The 18,499-nt window shown below is 46.2% G+C and overlaps 1 protein-coding gene across 1 annotated transcript in view; it reads left to right on the top strand.

The window, feature by feature from the left end:
- Positions 1 to 18,499, top strand: part of LOC139264067 (collagen alpha-6(VI) chain-like) — a 170,911-nt gene that overhangs the window by 68,770 nt on the left and 83,642 nt on the right. The window contains exons 18-20 of the mRNA XM_070880165.1: positions 10,004 to 10,069; positions 15,009 to 15,062; positions 16,667 to 16,702. Of these exons, the coding sequence (XP_070736266.1) occupies positions 10,004 to 10,069; positions 15,009 to 15,062; positions 16,667 to 16,702 (156 nt within the window). The remainder of the gene's footprint in view (positions 1 to 10,003; positions 10,070 to 15,008; positions 15,063 to 16,666; positions 16,703 to 18,499) is intronic.

The following is an 18,499-nucleotide window of genomic DNA, read 5'->3' as shown; positions in this document are numbered from 1 at the left end:
ACACCTCCCTGCCCCTGTACTCAAATCCCCTCGCTATGAAGGCCAACATGCCATTTGCTTTCTTAACCGCCTGCTGTACCTGCATGCCAACCTTCAATGATTGATGTACCATGACACCCAGGTCTCTTTGCACCTCCCCTTTTCCTAATCTGTCACCATTCAGATAATAGTCTGTCTCTCTGTTTTTACCACCAAAGTGGATAACCTCACATTTATCCACATTATACTTCATCTGCCATGCATTTGCCCACTCACCTAACCTATCCAAGTCGCTCTGCAGCCTCATAGAATCCTCCTTGCAGCTCACACTGCCACCCAACTTAGTGTCATCCGCAAATTTGGAGATACTGCATTTAATCCCCTCGTCTAAATCATTAATGTACAGTGTAAACAGCTGGGGCCCCAGCACAGAACCTTGCGGTACCCCACTAGTCACTGCCTGCCATTCTGAAAAGTCCCCATTTACTCCTACTCTTTGCTTCCTGTCGGACAACCAGTTCTCAATCCATGTCAGCACACTACCCCCAATCCCATGTGCTTTAACTTTGCACATTAATCTCTTGTGTGGGACCTTGTCGAAAGCCTTCTGAAAGTCCAAATATACCACATCAACTGGTTCTCCCTTGTCCACTCTACTGGAAACATCCTCAAAAAATTCCAGAAGACTTGTCAAGCATGATTTCCCTTTCACAAATCCATGCTGACTTGGACCTATCATATTACCTCTTTCCAAATGCACTGCTATGACATCCTTAATAATTGATTCCATCATTTTACCCACTACCGATGTCAGGCTGACCGGTCTGTAATTCCCTGTTTTCTCTCTCCCTCCTTTTTTAAAAAGTGGGGTTACATTGGCTACCCTCCACTCCATAGGAACTGATCCAGAGTCAATGGAATGTTGGAAAATGACTGTCAATGCATCCACTATTTCCAAGGCCACCTCCTTAAGTACTCTGGGATGCAGTCCATCAGGCCCTGGGGATTTATCGGCCTTCAATCCCATCAATTTCCCCAACACAATTTCTCGACTAATAAGGATTTCCCTCAGTTCCTCCTCCTTACTAGACCCTCTGACCCCTTTTATATCATGAAGCTTCTTTGGGCACTGGAGCCAGATGGTGGAGGTGACGCTGCTGGCAGTGACATCGTTGGTGATGTGGTCCCACATTGTTCTTTCTGGAGGGCCTTCTGGCCTCTGTGAGAACTCTCTTGCAGTGTTGACCCCCTGCACAAAGCTGGAGTGCTACGTGCGAGATCCTATGTGCAGCTACCCTGGCTTGCTGAGCAATTTTTGTTAATGCTGAAGCACTTTACCCATTTTTTGAGGTTCAGAAGGGAATTCAACTTTAGGTGCTGAAGATTCCCATTTGTAACTTCGTTTTGATGTTAATTTTTTTAAAAAAGCAATAGGGGCTGGAAACTGCAATTTTTTGACTTCATTTTAATTTTGATTAGGCCTTGCCCTTTGAATTCATAGCCCTTTTAATTACCCACAATTCCTTGCAAAATCCCGAGCCTTGCTCCCAGAGGCAGTTCGAAGCTGGAACCCCCTTTCAGGATGGGAGCTTCGACTTCCATGCCTATACTTAGTTCACAGTAGCGCTTCGTCCATTTTCAGCGGCTGTTAACCCAAGTTGACGGACACCGGCACCTATCATGGCGGCCACAAATTTCCCACCCCACTAGTGTCAAGAACAACAATGAGGCATCCTGTGTGTATAGCAATGGTGTTTGAACTTTTCTGTGTGGGAGCCCCCTTGCACATATTGGTACATTCCCAGGTCCCTCCTGCTAGCATACATTTAATGACACACTCCCAGCAAGCCAGTAAAATACTGATACAGTACAGAGGCTGCACTCCAACACTGGCAGACTCGCTGAGACCATGTGACCCAGCTTCCAAAAGACAGGATTAGCTGATCAACAGAAAAGAGTGCTCTGTTTATAGGAACTCCATTTTTTGTACAACAACAGCAATTTGTATTTATATAGCACCTTTAACATAGTGAAACATCCCAAGGCACTTCACAGGAGTATTATCGGACAAACAATTTGACACTGAGCCACATAAGGAGAAATTATGGCAGGTGACCAAAAGCTTGGTCAAAGAGGTAGGTGTTAAGGGGCGTCCTGAAGGAGGAAAGAGAGGTAGACAGCCGGAGAGGTTTAGGCAGGGAATTCCAGAGCTTAGGGCCTAGGCAACAGAAGGCACGGCCACGAGTGGTTGAGCAATTCTAATCAGGGATGCTCAAGAGGGCAGAATTAGAGGAACGCAGACATCTCGGGGGGGGGGGGAGGCGGGAGGGGTTGCGGTTGTGGGGCTGAAGGAGAGTACTGAGATAAGGAGGGGCGAGGCCATTGAGGAATTTGAAATCAAGGATGAGAATTTTGAAATCGAGGCATTGTTGAACCGAGAGCCAATGTAGGACAGTGAACACAGGGGTGATGGGTGAGTGGGACTTGGTGCGAGTTAGGACATGGGCAGCTGAGTTTTGGTTCACCTCTAGTCTGCATAGGGTAGAATGTGGGAGACCAGCCAGGAGTGCTTTGGAATAGTCAAGTCTAGAGGTAACAAAGGCATGGATGAGGGCTTGAGCAGCTCTACATTCCTAGTTACAGGGCTAGAGAGGAGGGTTCGCAGTATTAATTAAAGAAACAATTACAGCTGTGAGAAGGGATGATATGTTAGAGGAGTCATCAAATGAGGCCATATGGGTTGAATTGAAGAACAAAAAAGGGACAATCACACTACTGGGAGTGTGGTATAGACCGCCAAACAATCAAAGGGAGATAGAAGAAGAAATATGTGGGCAAATTGCTGCAAAGTGCAAAAACTATAGAGCTGTAATAGTGATGAATTTCAACTACCCTGATATTAACTGGGAAAAAAGCAGTGGAAATGGTACAGAGGGTGCGAAATTCCTAAAATGCATTCAAGAGAACTTCTTTAGCTAGTATGTAACAAGCCCAACAAGGGAGGGGTGGTTCTGGACTTGGTTTTGGGGAATGAAGAGGGGCAGGTGGAAGGGGTATCAATGGGAGAGCATTTTGGTGCTAGTGATCATAATTCAGTAAGATTTAGGGTAGTTATGGAAAAGGACAAAGGTGGACCAGGAATTCAATTGGGGTAAAGCCAATTTTGCTGAGCTGAGATGTAATTTGGCCATAGTGGACTAGAAACGGCTACTTGATGGTAAATCAGTGTCAGAGCAGTGGGAGGCATTCAAGGAGGAGATCCTGAGGGTGCAGAACAAGTATGTTCCCTTAAAGAAAAAGGGCGGGGCTAACAACATTGGAGCCCCCCTGGATGTCAAGGGACATACAGGGTAAGATAAAGATAAAAAGGGAAGCTTATGACAGATACCGAGAACTCAATACCGCAGAAACTCTAGAGGAGTATAAGAAGTGCAGGGGTGCAATTAAAAAGGATATCAGGAAAGCAAAGAGAGAGCATGAAAGAGTGTTGGCAAGTAAAAACAGGGAAAATGCAAAGATGTTTTGTAATTATATTAAGAACAAGAGGATAACTCGAGAAAGAGTGGGGCCTATTACAGACCATGAAGGAAATCTGTGTTTGGAGGCAGAAGACGTGGGTATGATTCTTAATGAATACTTAGCATCTGTTTTCACAAACGAGAGGTGTGATGCAGACTTTGCTATGAGGGAGAAGGAGTGTCAAATATTATACGAGATACACATTGTGAGAGAGCAAGTATTAAGGGCTTTAGCAGTTTTGAAAGTGGATAAATCTCTCGGCCCTGATGAAATGTATCCCAAGCTGTTAAGATAAGCAAAGGAGGAAATAGCAGAGGCTCTGACCTACATTTTCTAGTCCTCTCTGGCTACAGGTGTGATGCCAGAGAACTAGACGACTGCTAATGTTGTACCTTTGTTTAAAAAGGGAGAAAGGGATGGACCGAGTAATTGCAGGATTACAGGCCAGTCGACCTAACCTCAGTGGTGGGAAAATATTGGAAAAAATCTTGGGGGACAGGATAAATCTTCATTTGGAAACACATGGATTAATCAAGGACAGTCAGCATGGATTTGTTAAGGGAAGGTCGTGTCTGACTAGCTTGATTTAATTTTTCAAGGAGATAACCAGGAGGATCGATGAAGGCATTGCGTATGATGTAGTGTATATGGATTTTAGCAAAGCTTTTGATAAGGTCCCACATAGCAGACTGGTCACAAAAGTAAAAGCCCATGGGATCCAGGGCAAAGTGGCATGTTGGATCCGAAATCGGCTCAGAGGCAGGAAGCAAAGGGTAATTATTGAAGGGTGTTTTTGTGACTGGAAGGCTGTATCCAGTGGGGTTCCGCAGGACACAGTGTTGGGTCCCTTGCTTTTTGTGGTATATATCAATGACTTGGACTTGAATGTAGGGGGAATGATTAAGACGTTTGCAGATGATACTAAAATAGGCTGTATGCTGATAATAAAGAAGAAAGCTGTGGACTGTAGGAAGATATCAATATACTGGTCAGGTGGGCAGAACAGTGGGAAATGGAATTCAATCCACATAATGGGCCCAAGTTTCCACACGAAAAAAAACGGGCGCCCCTCCGAGCTGGGCATGCAGGGGGGCGGAGCCTACACTCGCGCCGATTTTGTAAGTGGGAGGGGGCGGGTACTATTTAAATTAGTTTTTTTCCTGCCGGCAACGCTGCGCGTGCGCGTTGAAGCATTCGCGCACGCGCAGTGTGAAGGAAACATTGGCACTCGGCCATTTTTGTAGTTCTTTGTAGCTGTTTAGTTTTTGAACATTTTTTAATAAAAGCACATTGCCATCAGCACATCAGCACTGAGGCTTCTTGCAGCAGTGAGAAGGCCTCAGAAAGTTGAGGCAGCCGTTTCCCTCCCCACCTCCGCCCGCCGTCGGGAACGCACTGAACAGCTCTCCCCCCCCCCCCCCTCCAGCCCCGGCGGGAACGCACTGAACGGCTCTCCCCCCCCCCCCCCCCTCCAGCCCCGGCGGGAACGCACTGAACGGCTCTCCCCCCCCCACCCCTCCAGCCCCGGCGGGAACGCACTGAACGGCTCTCCCCCCCCCCCTCCAGCCCCGGCGGGAACGCACTGAACGGCTCTCCCCCCCCCCCCCCTCCAGCCCCGGCGGGAACGCACTGAACGGCTCTCCCCCCCGCTCCCGCCCCGGCGGGAACGCACTGAACGGCTCTCCCCGCCCCCTCCCGCCTCGGCGGGAACGCACTGAACGGCTCTCCACCCCCCTCCTGCCCCGGCGGGAACGCACTGAACGGCTCTCCCCGCCCCCTCCCGCCCCCGCGGGAACGAACGATGGCTGAAGCACTTTCACACAGGTAGGAAGATGGTTTATTTAATCTTTTCTTTGCTTATAAATGTTTATTCAGGTTGGATTTATTTGTATAATATTTGTAGAAGTATAAATAAGAATTTATTGTAGAATTTAATGACTTCCCTCCCCCGCCTCCCCCCCCACCTCGTTCTGGACGCCTAATTTGTAACCTGCGCCTGATTTTTTAATGTGTAGAACAGGTTTTTTCAGTTCTACAAAAATCTTCACTTGCTCCATTCTACTTTAGTTTGGAGTACGTTTTCACTGTGGAAACTTTGAAATCAGGCGTCAATGGCCGGACACGTCCCCTTTTGAAGAAAAAATTCTGTTCCAAAGTAGACCTGTTCTACCTCACTAGAACTGCAGAAAAAAAAATGTGGAGAATTGCGATTTCTAAGATAGTTCGTTCTCCACCAGTTGCTCCTAAAAATCAGGCGCAAATCATGTGGAAACTTGGGCCCAATGTGAGGTAATGCATTTGGGAAGGGCTAACAAAGCAAGGGAATACACATTAAATGGTACGACACTGAGAAGTGTAGAGGAACAAAGGGACCTTGGAGTGCAGGTCCACAGATCCCTAAAGGTGGCAGGTCAGGTAGTTAACGTGGTTAAGAAGGCATATGGAATACTTGCCTTTATTAGTCCAGGCATGGAATACAAGAGCAAGGAATTTATGCTTGAACTTTATAAAACACTGGTTAGGCCACAGCTGGAACACTGTGTGCAGTTCTGGTCACCAGATTACAGGAAAGCTGTGATTGCACTGAAAAGGGTGCAGAGGAGATTTACAAGAATGTTACCTGGACTGGAGGATTTTGGCTATGAGGAAAGATTGGAGATGCTGGGTCTGTTTTCTTTGGAACAGAGGAGGCTGAGGGGCGACCTGATTGAGGTGTATAAAATTATGAGGGGCCTGGATTGAGTGGATAGGAAGGACCTTGGCAGAGTGGTCAACAACATAGATTGGAGCATAGATTTAAAGTAATTGGGGGGAGGTTTAGGGGAGATATGAGGGGAAATTTCTTCACCCAGAGAGTGATGGCAATCTGGAATGCACTGCCCGAAAGGGTGGTAGAGGCAGAAAGCCTCACCACATTTAAAAAATGCTTGGATGTGCACTTAAAGTGCCGTAACTTACAGGGCTACGGACCAAGAACTGGAAAGTGGGATTAGGCTGGATAGCTCTTGGTCGGCCGGCATGGACACAATGGGCTGAAATGGCCTCCTTCCATGCTGTAAATTTCTATGATTTATGAATCTATGAGCTGAGACAAGGGCAGAGACAGGCGATGTTACGGAGGTGGAAATAGGCGGTTTAGTTATGCTGTGGATATGTGGCCAAAAGCTCATTTCAGGGTCAAATATGACACCAAAGGTTGCGAACAATGTGGTTGAGCCATAGACAAATGTTAAGGAGAGGGCTAGAGTCAGTGGAGTTTGTGGCGGGGACCAAAATCAATGCCTTCGGTTTTGCCAATATTCAATTGGAGAAAATTTCTGCTCATCCAGAAGTCGGACAAGCAGTCTGACAATCTAGAGACCATGGAGGGGTCGAGAGAAGCGATAGTGAGGTAGAGCTGGGTGTCATCTGCGTACATGATGTGAGTTTTCGGATGATGTCGCCAAGGGGCAACATGTAGATGAGAAATAGAAGGGAGGAAAGGATAGATCCTTGGGGGACACCAGAGGTAATGACAGCAGAAACAAGGTACTTGCAATTGTAGGAAATAAATAGAGGTCTTATGGCCTCTACTTCCTGAGAACCCCTCACAGAGTGCCTTGGATCTGATCAGAAGGCTTTCGACAAGGTCCCACACAAGAGATTAATGTGCAAAGTTAAAACACATGGGATTGGGGGTGGTGTGCTGACGTGGATTGAGGGCTGGTTGTCAGACAGGAAGCAAAGAGTAGGAGTAAATGGGGACTTTTCAGAATGGCAGGCAGTGACGAGTGGGGTACCGCAAGGTTCTGTGCTGGGCCCCAGCTGTTTACACTGTACATTGGTGATTTGGACGAGGGGATTGGGTGTAGTGTCTCCGGGTTTGCGGGTAACACTAAGTTGGGTGGCAGTGTGAGCTGCGAGGAGGATGCTATGAGGCTGCAGAGCGACTTGGATAGGTTGGGTGAGTGGGCAAATGCATGGCAGATGAAGTATAATGTGGATAAATGTGAGGTTATCCACTTTGGTGGTAAAAACAGAGAGACAGACTATTATCTGAATGGTGACAGATTAGGAAAAGGGGAGGTGCAAAGAGACCTGGGTGTCATGGTACACCAGTCATTGAAGGTTGGCATGCAGGTACAGCAGGCGGTTAAGAAAGCAAATGGCATGTTGGCCTTCATAGCGAGGGGATTTGAGTACAGGGGCAGGGAGGTGTTGCTACAATTGTACAGGGCCTTGGTGAGGCCACACCTGGAGTATTGTGTACAGTTTTGGTCTCCTAACCTGAGGAAGGATATTCTTGCTATTGAGGGAGTGCAGCGAAGGTTCACCAGACTGATTCCCGGGATGGCGGGACTGACCTATCAAGAAAGACTGGATCAACTGGGCTTGTATTCACTGGAGTTCAGAAGAATGAGAGGGGACCTCATAGAAACGTTTAAAATTCTGACGGGGTTAGACAGGTTAGATGCAGGAAGAATGTTCCCAATGTTGGGGAAGTCCAGAACCAGGGGACACAGTCTAAGGATAAGGGGGAAGCCATTTAGGACCGAGATGAGGAGGAATTTCTTCACCCAGAGAGTGGTGAACCTGTGGAATTCTCTACCACAGAAAGTTGTTGAGGCCAATTCACTAAATATATTCAAAAAGGAGTTAGATGAAGTCCTTACTACTCGGGGAATCAAGGGGTATGGTGAGAAAGCAGGAATGGGGTACTGAAGTTGCATGTTCAGCCATGAACTCATTGAATGGTGGTGCAGGCTAGAAGGGCCGAATGGCCTACTCCTGCACCTATTTTCTATGTTTCTATGATGACCCCCGTTTGAAAACCTACAAGATGTATATATACAAAAATGCTGTGTATATCCTGGGATAGTTAACACATTTTTCTTGTAAATCATTGCTTTTCACTTCTGGAAGGCTGGATTCAGCTATCTTAGCTTAAAAAAATAGTCTATAAGTTGTAAACCGATTTGTTCTCATCATCTGTGTCAAGGCTTCCTGTGATTAATGCACGGTACAAGATGTATTCTTGAACTAAAATTGAACTAAATACGTCGTCTCGGATTAGATCGTGAGGCACATCAATAATTGTATGTTTCTCTTATTCTGGAGACGTTGCATCCTGATAAGTCACTTCTTGACTAATTAGATGGTTTGATAATCAATAAGCAAAAGCAACGAGCTTCTCAAAGCTATCCTTAATAATTAGTGCAAAAATATTTCAGAAACCAAAATAGACTAATTCACGAAAATACTGGAATATTGTAACAGGCAGTCTCGTGAATCTGAGTCGTTCACTTGACTTTCAGGGTTCAACTCTTCCTCTCTCTTCACTTGGAGTCAGGATACAGTTAAGGGAACATAAACAGTTTGATAATGTAATCAAATTATTTGGCCACTTCTCTGCACAAGATATCAGAATACATTTAAGGAGACATCATCGCATATTCCTAGATCAAGTTCAAGCCTGCTTTGATTATGTTTATTGAGCACTTCACTGGCTAAAATGGGAGGAAGCAAGAGGGAGTGAGCTGATTCATCCTGAATCAGTCCAAGTGGGGTTTTTAATACTTCCAGACCAGAAGAATGAGAGAGGTAGAGGATAATTTTGACTGTGGGCAATAGTGTCATATCGAATCAGCCACCCATAATAAATCTCCCCGCTTTTTCATCTCCATTGACTTCGAAAAATAGGCAAAATTTATATTCCATTATTTTGGGCTGAATTCAAACCAAAATCCAAAAGTGAGGAGATGGAGTGCAAACCCATTGTCACCTCCACCCCACACTTGAGATGTTGCATTATTTGCTGCCTGTGCCCAAATGTAATACAAACAGAGATTCAATTTAGTTCTTCACACACAGAGGCACAAATTCTTTCTGTTTTAATGATTTATAAAACATTTACAGGCTTTCTGTGATCTTGGCACAGTGCAGAATTGATACTACATTACAGATGGGAGAGTGATTGCAGATGTGTACTGTAATGGTGTTGCTCACTGGAGGGCTGAGGTCACTCCTTGGTGGTGGACTTGGATCAGCCAGTGAGGATACTGTAATGTATTTATTTCCTCGGTTCTTTGCTTAAGAATTTATAGCAACACATCAAGAACTAGTTGGTTTATTAACAAAGGTTTACCAATCACACTACACATTACCAGTTCATCCAGTAGGCTCACAATTTCATACCTCATCGTGGATGACCTAGCCCCGACTGGGGTTTTATTGAGTATGGTGAACATCACGTGACTGGCTAAGCCATTCACAATACAACAGCTCTACAAATGTGTGAGCATATTCATAGGTGCATACATTACAGATATGAAGCCGGTTTTAAAAAATAAACAAATTAACCTCAAACGCTTCTCCAATAAAAGCAGCACATGCTGGAAATACACAATAGGCCCTGCAGCATCTGTATCGAGAAGGGAAGGGTTAATGTCAGAACCGTTTTTTGGAGTAGGGACAGGAATAATTTACTTCAATGTTTTTTAACACTTCTGTGTGTTTTCCATTTAAGGGGACGCCGGGTATTAGTAAGAAAATAGCAGGTGAAAAAGGCAACAAAGGAAACCCAGGGCAACAGGTACATTATTTAATCTTTCTATTCAACTCTATATTTGTCCTGCATTACATTATCATTTCGTATCTCTATGTAAATTGGATTCGGTTAAAAAAAATATGGAGATAAAAAACTGGTATCAATAAAAAGATTGGCGTAAAAACTCTGTTTAAGTCACTGACGTCCTTTAGGGAAGGAAACCTGCCGTCTTTAGCCGGTCTGGCCGATATGTGACTTCTGTCACACACCAATGTGGTTGACTCATAAATGCTCTAAAGTGACCACTCGGGCACCTTCTAATCACACCCAGAGATGGTCAATAAATGCCAGCCTGTCCAGTGACACCCATATCCTGTGAATGAATAATAACATCAGAGGTTTGGTGGGATAAACTCGACGATTGTAACATAGTCAAGGATTTCAGGGGATAAAAATTGCCCCCGTCATTAAGGTCCATTACCGCCTCTAATGATGTGGTAAGGCCTTTCCGATCGGGGGCAGGCAAATTGTCCGACCCATCTGAAATTGGCCATGGGCCAGGGGCGGTCCCGTTTTCCCACCCTGTCGGACACGCGCCAACTCCGTACCGCCCGGTGGCGTCCCCCTTCCGCTGCACGAGGGAAATTGCCCCGCGGGAGCGTGGCCGGTCGGTGCCCCCGACAGCTTTTCCCAGTGGGAAGCTGCCAGTGGCTTGCAGCATCTCCACCCTTAAAGGGGAGGGCACACACCCACGGCTGCCATTTTATTTTAATTGTCGGCCGACTTCTGACCTTAAAGGGTTCGGCCGAACCGCCAGTAAGGGATGTTGCTACGCATCAGCGCGATGTGGCACGTCTGCGTTGCACTGATATGCTCAGCGCAGCGCTGATGAAGCCGCCCACCTTCCACCCCGCTCCAGATGCATTTCCACCCCAAACACCACCACAACGATTTCCAAAATTTAAAGAGGCCCATTTGCCTCTATTCTCCACCGCATGGATTCGGGCAGAGAATATTCATTGAATTCGTTTGGTGCGGAGGGCAATTTCTAGCCCTAGATGTCAGGATAATTAAGGAAAGCCAACAAAACCCCAAAACTGTGCTAAAACTTAAAACTTGAATTGATCCATTTCTTTACAAAATGGATGTCAGACCATTTGTTTGCCACCCAACCTCCTCCCACCTCAACCTTCCCCCAGCCCCGATGCTTTTTCTGCCAGGTTTCTCCACCTTGCCTTCCTCAAGGTGTTGCACAATAATGGTTCCCCAAGTGATGGTTCACCTTCCAGTGCCTTATCCAAGTAGAGACAATGCTGCAGGAGGGTGGAGTCACAGTCAAACCCAATTCTATCTGAACGCTCCATTCACATTTCCAGAAGGTGTTGTTGGATAGCAATCAGTAGCAGAAACCCTGGACAATTTTCTCCCACAAAATAGGGCGCAGAAGCCAGTGACAGTGCTCCTATAAATGTCCTGGCTGAGATCAGTTTAACTCAGAACAAACTATCGACCAAATAGGTCAGTATGACTCAGCTACTCATTGCATCAATCGCCCTTAGTCAACAGGGCAGCCAATGGGATGATCTGTGCTGTTATGTGGGCATGAGGTTTTAAAATACCACCATTGGTATAAGGGTTAATTTTATGATATCACACTCCTGGGGTGGAGCTTTGTCCACTGGGCGTTCACATCAGGAATTTGAGCGTGAAGGTCACCAGTTCGCGTGGGATTCTCCGCAGTAGTGGTGTCATACCAGCCTTGTACCGAAAGCGGGATTTGGTAAAATCTACCCTACAGAGTCAACAGCAGTGTCCTTCTAACATCATATGACAGAACAAATAGGTAGGACAATATTGAGCAAAATTCTTTGGCCACATCATGGCAAATGACCGTAAGGGTCGTAAAATGACTGTCTTGAGGTTGGCTTTTGCAAATTTGTGTTCCATTGTCGAGCTTCACTCACTGAAGAAAGAAATACTTGCATTTATGTCGCACCTCTTATGACCTCCGGACGTCCCAAAGCACTTTACAACCAGTAAAGTGTCATCACTGATGTAATGTAGGAAAAGTGACCACTAACTTGGGCACAGTAATTCCTACAAACAAAATCATCACCATAAGCGGTCCCTCATTTCGAGGATGACTTGTTTCCATGCCAAAAAAGGATGAGTTCACAGGTGTTTCACTGAAGGACCTGATATTCCAGGTCCCAAACTACATGTTGAAGGGTGGAAGATTCCTGTGCGTGGATTTTTTTAACGTGTGGTGGCCGTTGCACACCAGCCACCACACGGGCTTGACAGAGCTAGGTCTTGGTCCAGTGGCAAGGATTAACCAAGATGAATGGATGTGTGTGTGAGTGTGTGTGCGCACTAGGTCCGTGCAGCAGAGCAGGTCTCCAGTCGTCTTGGTTAATCCTTGCTACTGGAGAAAGTCCTAGCTTTGTCAAGCCCGTGTGGTGGCTAGTGTGCAACGGTCACCACACACTAAAAAAATCCAAGCACAGGCATCTTCCACCCTTCAAGATTTAGTTCGGACCTGGAATTTTAGGTCCATCATTGAAACACCTGTGAACTTTTTGACGTGGAAGCAAGTCATCCTCGATTCGAGGGACTGCCTATGATGATGATGATGATGATGTGTGTATATATATGTATGTATGTGAGTATATGTGTGTGTGTGAGTGAGTATTTATGTGTGTGTGATTGAGTGTATATGTGTGAGTGACAATGAGTGTGTATGAGAGTGAGTGTGTATGAGAGTGAGTGTGAGTGTATATGTGTGTGTGTGTGAATGTATGTGTGTGTGAGTGACCTGCCCCAACCTGCGAGGGAACATCTGCGGCAGGTCAGGGCCTTAAAAGGAACATATCACTCCAGGGAGCAACACGAACTTGTGCAGGAAGGTGATGGCAGTGAAGCGGGTGACTGAATTGGACGTCACCATAATCCAGGTCGGTGATTGGAGCGAGTGCAGGTACAGCAGGAGCGGCGAGATTGGGGCGAAGGAGTGATGAGAGATCGTGGAGCGATGTGATCGGGGCCCAGGAGAGGCGAGGGCCCAGAGCCAGCACAGGCCAACCCACACTGGAATATGTGTGCGCACTAGGTCCGTGCAGCAGAGCTGGCCGCCAATCGTCCCAAAAAACAATGTGATAACGGCAAGATAATGGGGCTGAAATTACCCTCACAACCAAAAGGGGACATACTCACCGATCATGAAGATTCATGGGGCGGATTGTAAAGCGAAATTCAATTCTTTGATTTTTTTTTTCCGGTCAGGGCAGTGTTTGAGGGGCAAAGGGCCCTTAGAGCAGGGCAGCTGTCCCTCAGCTGTCGCTGACGCGTCACAATGTCCCACCCTTTCATTTAAAGTGGAGGGCCGCTGTGAACTCTGCAGTTAGTTTAGTTTGGCCCACTGGGCCACCAGGGAAGGTTTTGGCCAACAGTGGGTGCCGGGCTGCCTGTTGGAGGCCCGGCCGCTCCCATGGGCGCCATTGTCGAGACGACCTCGGAGTCGGCCGACAATTAAAATAAAATGGCGGCCGCAGCAGAGCGCCCTCCCCTTTAAAGGCGGACGTGCCGCCCAGCCACACACAGCTTCTCACAGGGTACCGAGCGGCGGCCAATCCACTCCCGCGGGGCAATTTCTCCTGTGGGGCGGAAAGGGGTCGCCGCCGGTCAATGGGGAGGTTGGCGCGTGCCCGACGGGGCAGCAACACGCGCGCCATGTTGACGATCACAGCCGGAAAAAAAATGGAGGGCAATTTCATAAATGTCGGTGACCCGGCATGCTGTCTAGGCGGTGAGTCCTGACTGACCCGTGGCCGCCACTTTGAGGCAGTCACAACTCTTAGAGAAAGAGACAATTTTGGCCCAAATCTGGTCAGAACACAGGCGCAATCTCCCTGATCTTTTTCGTGTCAGATGGAGGATCGGTTTAACATCTCATCCGACAGTACAGCGCGCCCTCAGTACTGCAGTGAAATGTCTGTCTGGATTTTGTGTACATGTCTCTGGAGTGGGACTTGAACCCATAAGTTTTTAACTCAGAGATGAGAGTGCTCCCAAGAGAGCCACGGTTGTCACCACTTGGGAAGTTTATCAGTAGGTTGGACATGGAAATCAGCAGGTCCTGTAGGATTTTTCTGTGCCAGGTGTGCAAATTCATAAAATGCTACCCTTGCATATACCCTTGTATATGATGAAGGAAAGCACTGATGGTAAAATACTGAATTAGGTCACAACACCGGGAAAACTCCTCTGCTTCTTTTCAAACAGAGGCACCTCTGACAGCGCAACACTCATGCTACCACGGAGCCAAGGCTAACACTTCCAATAGTGTCCAAGCTACCGGAATTTCTTTTCCTACAAGATTATTAGAATATTGAATACATTTCCACAAGTGGCTACTGAAGCTGAGCAGATCATGATATTAAGGAGGGAATTAGATAGACACTGGAAGAAAGACATTAAAGGGTGAAGTGAACAAGCGGGGAAGTGGGATTGGAGAAGATAGCTCTAATGTGGGCCCAGCAGGGTACAGTCTCAATAGGTCGAATACCATCAGCCTGTGCTGACATTTCTAAGATTCTATGAAAGAAAAATGTTGATCTGCAAAAATTGTGCAGTTTTTCCAGCTTTTAGCCTGTTCTTATTATCTTGTATAATGTGTATTTCAATGGAAGTCCAATTGCTGAAGGAACTGTTCAGTAATCCTCCAAGGAATTTTGTGGAAGGTTCAACTAGCAACTAAAAACAATATTATGAAACGGGGAATTGTATTGCGTAGGGATACAGAAACAGTTTCCATCAAAGTTTCAATTAGACCAAGTTTCTTTATGTAATTTAGGAAATGAAGAGGAATATTTTATATTATTATTGGACTTCTTTGAATTATGATAGATTTGTGCTATTCTTTAATACTCTGGTGGAGTAACGCTTTGAGAATTTCGTTAAAATAACACTGAACTTTCTTTTACAGGGTGATGTAGGTATTCCTGGCGATAGAGGAGTTGGTGGAGAAAGAGGCAACCATGTAAGTATAACTCTATCACGTATTGAGATGATGCCGTATGCATTCCTGAAATAATTCATTTGTGGGATGTGGACTAGTCATCAAACAACACAAAGCCAAAAATTCCCACCTTTATTGAAAAGTAGACAATTTCCAACATGTTGGGAGCACGAAAGAAACCATTGATGGATAATTGGTCAAACAGGGCTGCGTCATCGCCCCAACTCTCTTCTCAATCTTTCTTGCCGCCATGCTCCACCTCACAGTCAACAAACTCCCCGCTGGAGTGGAACTAACCTACAGAACCAGTGGGAACCTGGCTAGATCCAAGACCACCCCAACCTCTGTCGTCGAGCTACAGTACGCGGGCGACGCTTGTGTCTGCGCACATACAGAGTCTGAACTCCAGGACATAGTCGACGTATTTACTGAGGCGTACAAAAGCATGGGCCTGACGCTAAACATCCATAAGACAAAGGTCCTCCACCAGCCTGTCCTCACCGCACAGCACTGCCCCCCTAGTCATCAAGATTTACGGCGCGGCCCTGGACATCGTGGACCACTTCCCATATCTGGGGAGCCTCCTATCAACAAGAGCAGGCATTGACGACGAGATCCAACACCACCTCCAGTGCGCCAGTGCAGCCTTCGGCCGCCTGAGGAAAAGAGTGTTTGAAGATCAGGCCCTCAAAACTGCCACCAAGCTCATGGTCTATAGGGCTGTAGTAATACCTGCCCTCCTGTATGGCTCAGAATCATGGACCATGTACAGTAGACACCTCAAGTTGCTGGAGAAATATCACCATGTCTCTGCAAAATCCTACAAATCCCCTGGGAGGACAGGCGCACCAACATCAGCGTCCTCATTCAGGCTAACATCCCCAGCATTGAAGCACTGACCATACTGAATCAGCTTCGCTGGGCAGGCCACATAGTCCGCACGCCAGACACGAGACTCCCAAAGCAAGTGCTCTACTCGGAGCTCCTTCACGGCAAATGAGCAAAAGGTGGGCAGCGGAAATGTAACAAGGACACCCTCAAAGCCTCCCTGATAAAATGTAACATCCCCACTGACACCTGGGAGTCCCTGGCCAAGATCGCCTAAAGTGGAGGAAGTGCATCCAAGAGGGCGCTGAGCACCTCGAGTCTCAATGCTGAGAGCATGCAGAAATCAAGCACAGACAGCGGAAAGAGCATGCGGTAAACCAGTCCCACCCACCCCTTCCCTCAACGACTATCTGTCCCTGTGACCGAACCTGTGGCTCTCGTATTGGACTGTTCAGCCACCAAAGAACTCACTTCAGGAGTGGAAACAAGTCTTCCTCGATTCCGAGGGATTGCCTATGATGGTGATGATGATACCCTATTACGACCTGCTGCCTTAGTTGAAGAATTAGCATTAGTTGGTGGCTGCACATTGCTTGTTGTACCATTGTTTTGCTTGAACATCTCAATTTTCTCTGTCAATTCCCTGTAACATTCTACTAGGGGCGAGGTGGGGTGGGGGTGTGGGGGGTCCAGGGAATCATGGAAACTATTTTTCCTTCCAAAAGTCTACAATCCACCAAAAGTGCTTTTCATGTACCACATGTTAAATAACCTCGGAAATATTTTCATTTTTGTAGGGTCCAGAAGGTACAAGAGGAATGCAAGGCCCAAAGGTGAATTTGTTCTTATAATTTTGAATTGTTTTAAGATTGTATCATACAAATTTTGTTTGGATTTTACCACGGGACCTGTAACTAATGTAAACGGGTATGGTTAACGTTGAATGTGCTGGTGAATTTAATTCAGATTTGATTAATCAATACTTACTTTGTTAGGTCTCTCATCATTGTCTACATCTAACATTCCTTCTATAATTTTCTATAATGCAGTATGAGATGTATTTGACCTGTATTACCTGTGCTTTAAAAACCTGATGCTGTGCTGTTAGTGTTCCAACATGTGTTGTCTGGATCCAAATAGATTTGAAAATGTTAAATTTGAAACACGGAATAAGCCTGACTTGAAGCAGCTTCACTTTCTAAAATGATTTTGGAGTAAGAGTTCACTCATTGCAAACATTGCATGAGCCAATGATCCATGACGACCACTATCTGCAAACATCATCCAATCTATGTTTTCTGAGACAGCCTTCAATAGGCCTGTAGGAGAGCAGAGGCATCAGATGGTACATAAAACAATACAGAGTTACGGGTTCGTGTTGCCTTCCTGGGTAAGTGTGAAAGTGCCAAATATCCATTGATCACATGGGCACTTTTAAAATGCAGCTTTGCATTGGATGGAGTGGTACTACAGGCAACTTAAACTGGTATGAGAGCCCCGTTGTGTGGTCTCGCATCGCTTGGCTTTAGTGCACTTGATGCTAAATAGCTTTGTGTGTGTATTGATGCAGAAGGGCGATGTATAAGTTGGCAGTGTGATCCTGATCACAAATTATACTGCCACTTTTTGGATCAGTGCATACCGGAAGTTACCTTGAGTTAATGCACATATGACCGTGTAACTGCATCCTTTCACTCGTTGGGGGTAAGTTTAACTTTGGGCAATGGTGTAAAATGGGTGATGCTGAATTCGCCGTGCATTATAAGACACCTGAATTTCCTTTCTATTGAAATCAATAGATAGGAAAATCGGGTGTGGGCAAGCAATCTGACGTCACCCATTTTAGTCCAAAGTTAAAAGTCATGTTTCTCTGGACTTCTCTTACCTTTTTACCTGTTTTTGCTTATCTTAATAAATCCTATCGCCTACCCGATGCCTTGGACAATTTAAAAACCCTGGGGCGAAATTCGGTAGTGTCCCGTTTGAAAATTACTTTTTGAAAATTTAGCGACCGGCCAGATAACTTAGCATATTGTGTGAAATTTGACATTTTCGCCCCAGGAGGGAAGGGAGCGGTAAATGTGACGTGTTTCTCCCTGTGTTTCTCCCTTTGTTTCTCCCTGTGTTTCTCCCTGTGTTTCTCTCTGTGTTTCTCTCTGTGTTTCTCTCTGTGTTCCTCCCTGTGTTTCCCCCTGTGTTCCTCCCTGTGTTTCTCCCTGTATTTCTCCCTGTGTTTCTCCCTGTGTTTCTCTCTGTGTTTCTCCCTGTGTTTCTCCCTGTATTTCTCTCGGTGTTCCTCCCTGTGTTCCTCCCTGTGTTCCTCCCTGTGTTCCTCCCTGTGTTTCTCTCTGTGTTTCTCTCTGTGTTTCTCTCTGTGTTTCTCCCTGTGTTTCTCTCTGTGTTTCTCTCTGTGTTTCTCTCTGTGTTTCTCTCTGTGTTTCTCTCTGTGTTTCTCTCTGTGTTTCTCTCTGTGTGTCATGTATTCTACTGTCATTGTAATGCATGAAAAACTGACCTAAGTTGTACACCGTGAGAACACTGACCACTAGGTGGTGAATTTGTGGGAGACACTACTAACCTCGACTTTCAGGTATAAAAGGGGAAGCACCACCCATCTTCTCCACTTCAGT

The sequence above is a fragment of the Pristiophorus japonicus genome, chromosome 5 (genome assembly GCF_044704955.1).
Source record: "Pristiophorus japonicus isolate sPriJap1 chromosome 5, sPriJap1.hap1, whole genome shotgun sequence".
NCBI lineage: Eukaryota > Metazoa > Chordata > Chondrichthyes > Pristiophoridae > Pristiophorus > Pristiophorus japonicus.
This window is presented reverse-complemented; position numbering and strand designations above follow the sequence as displayed.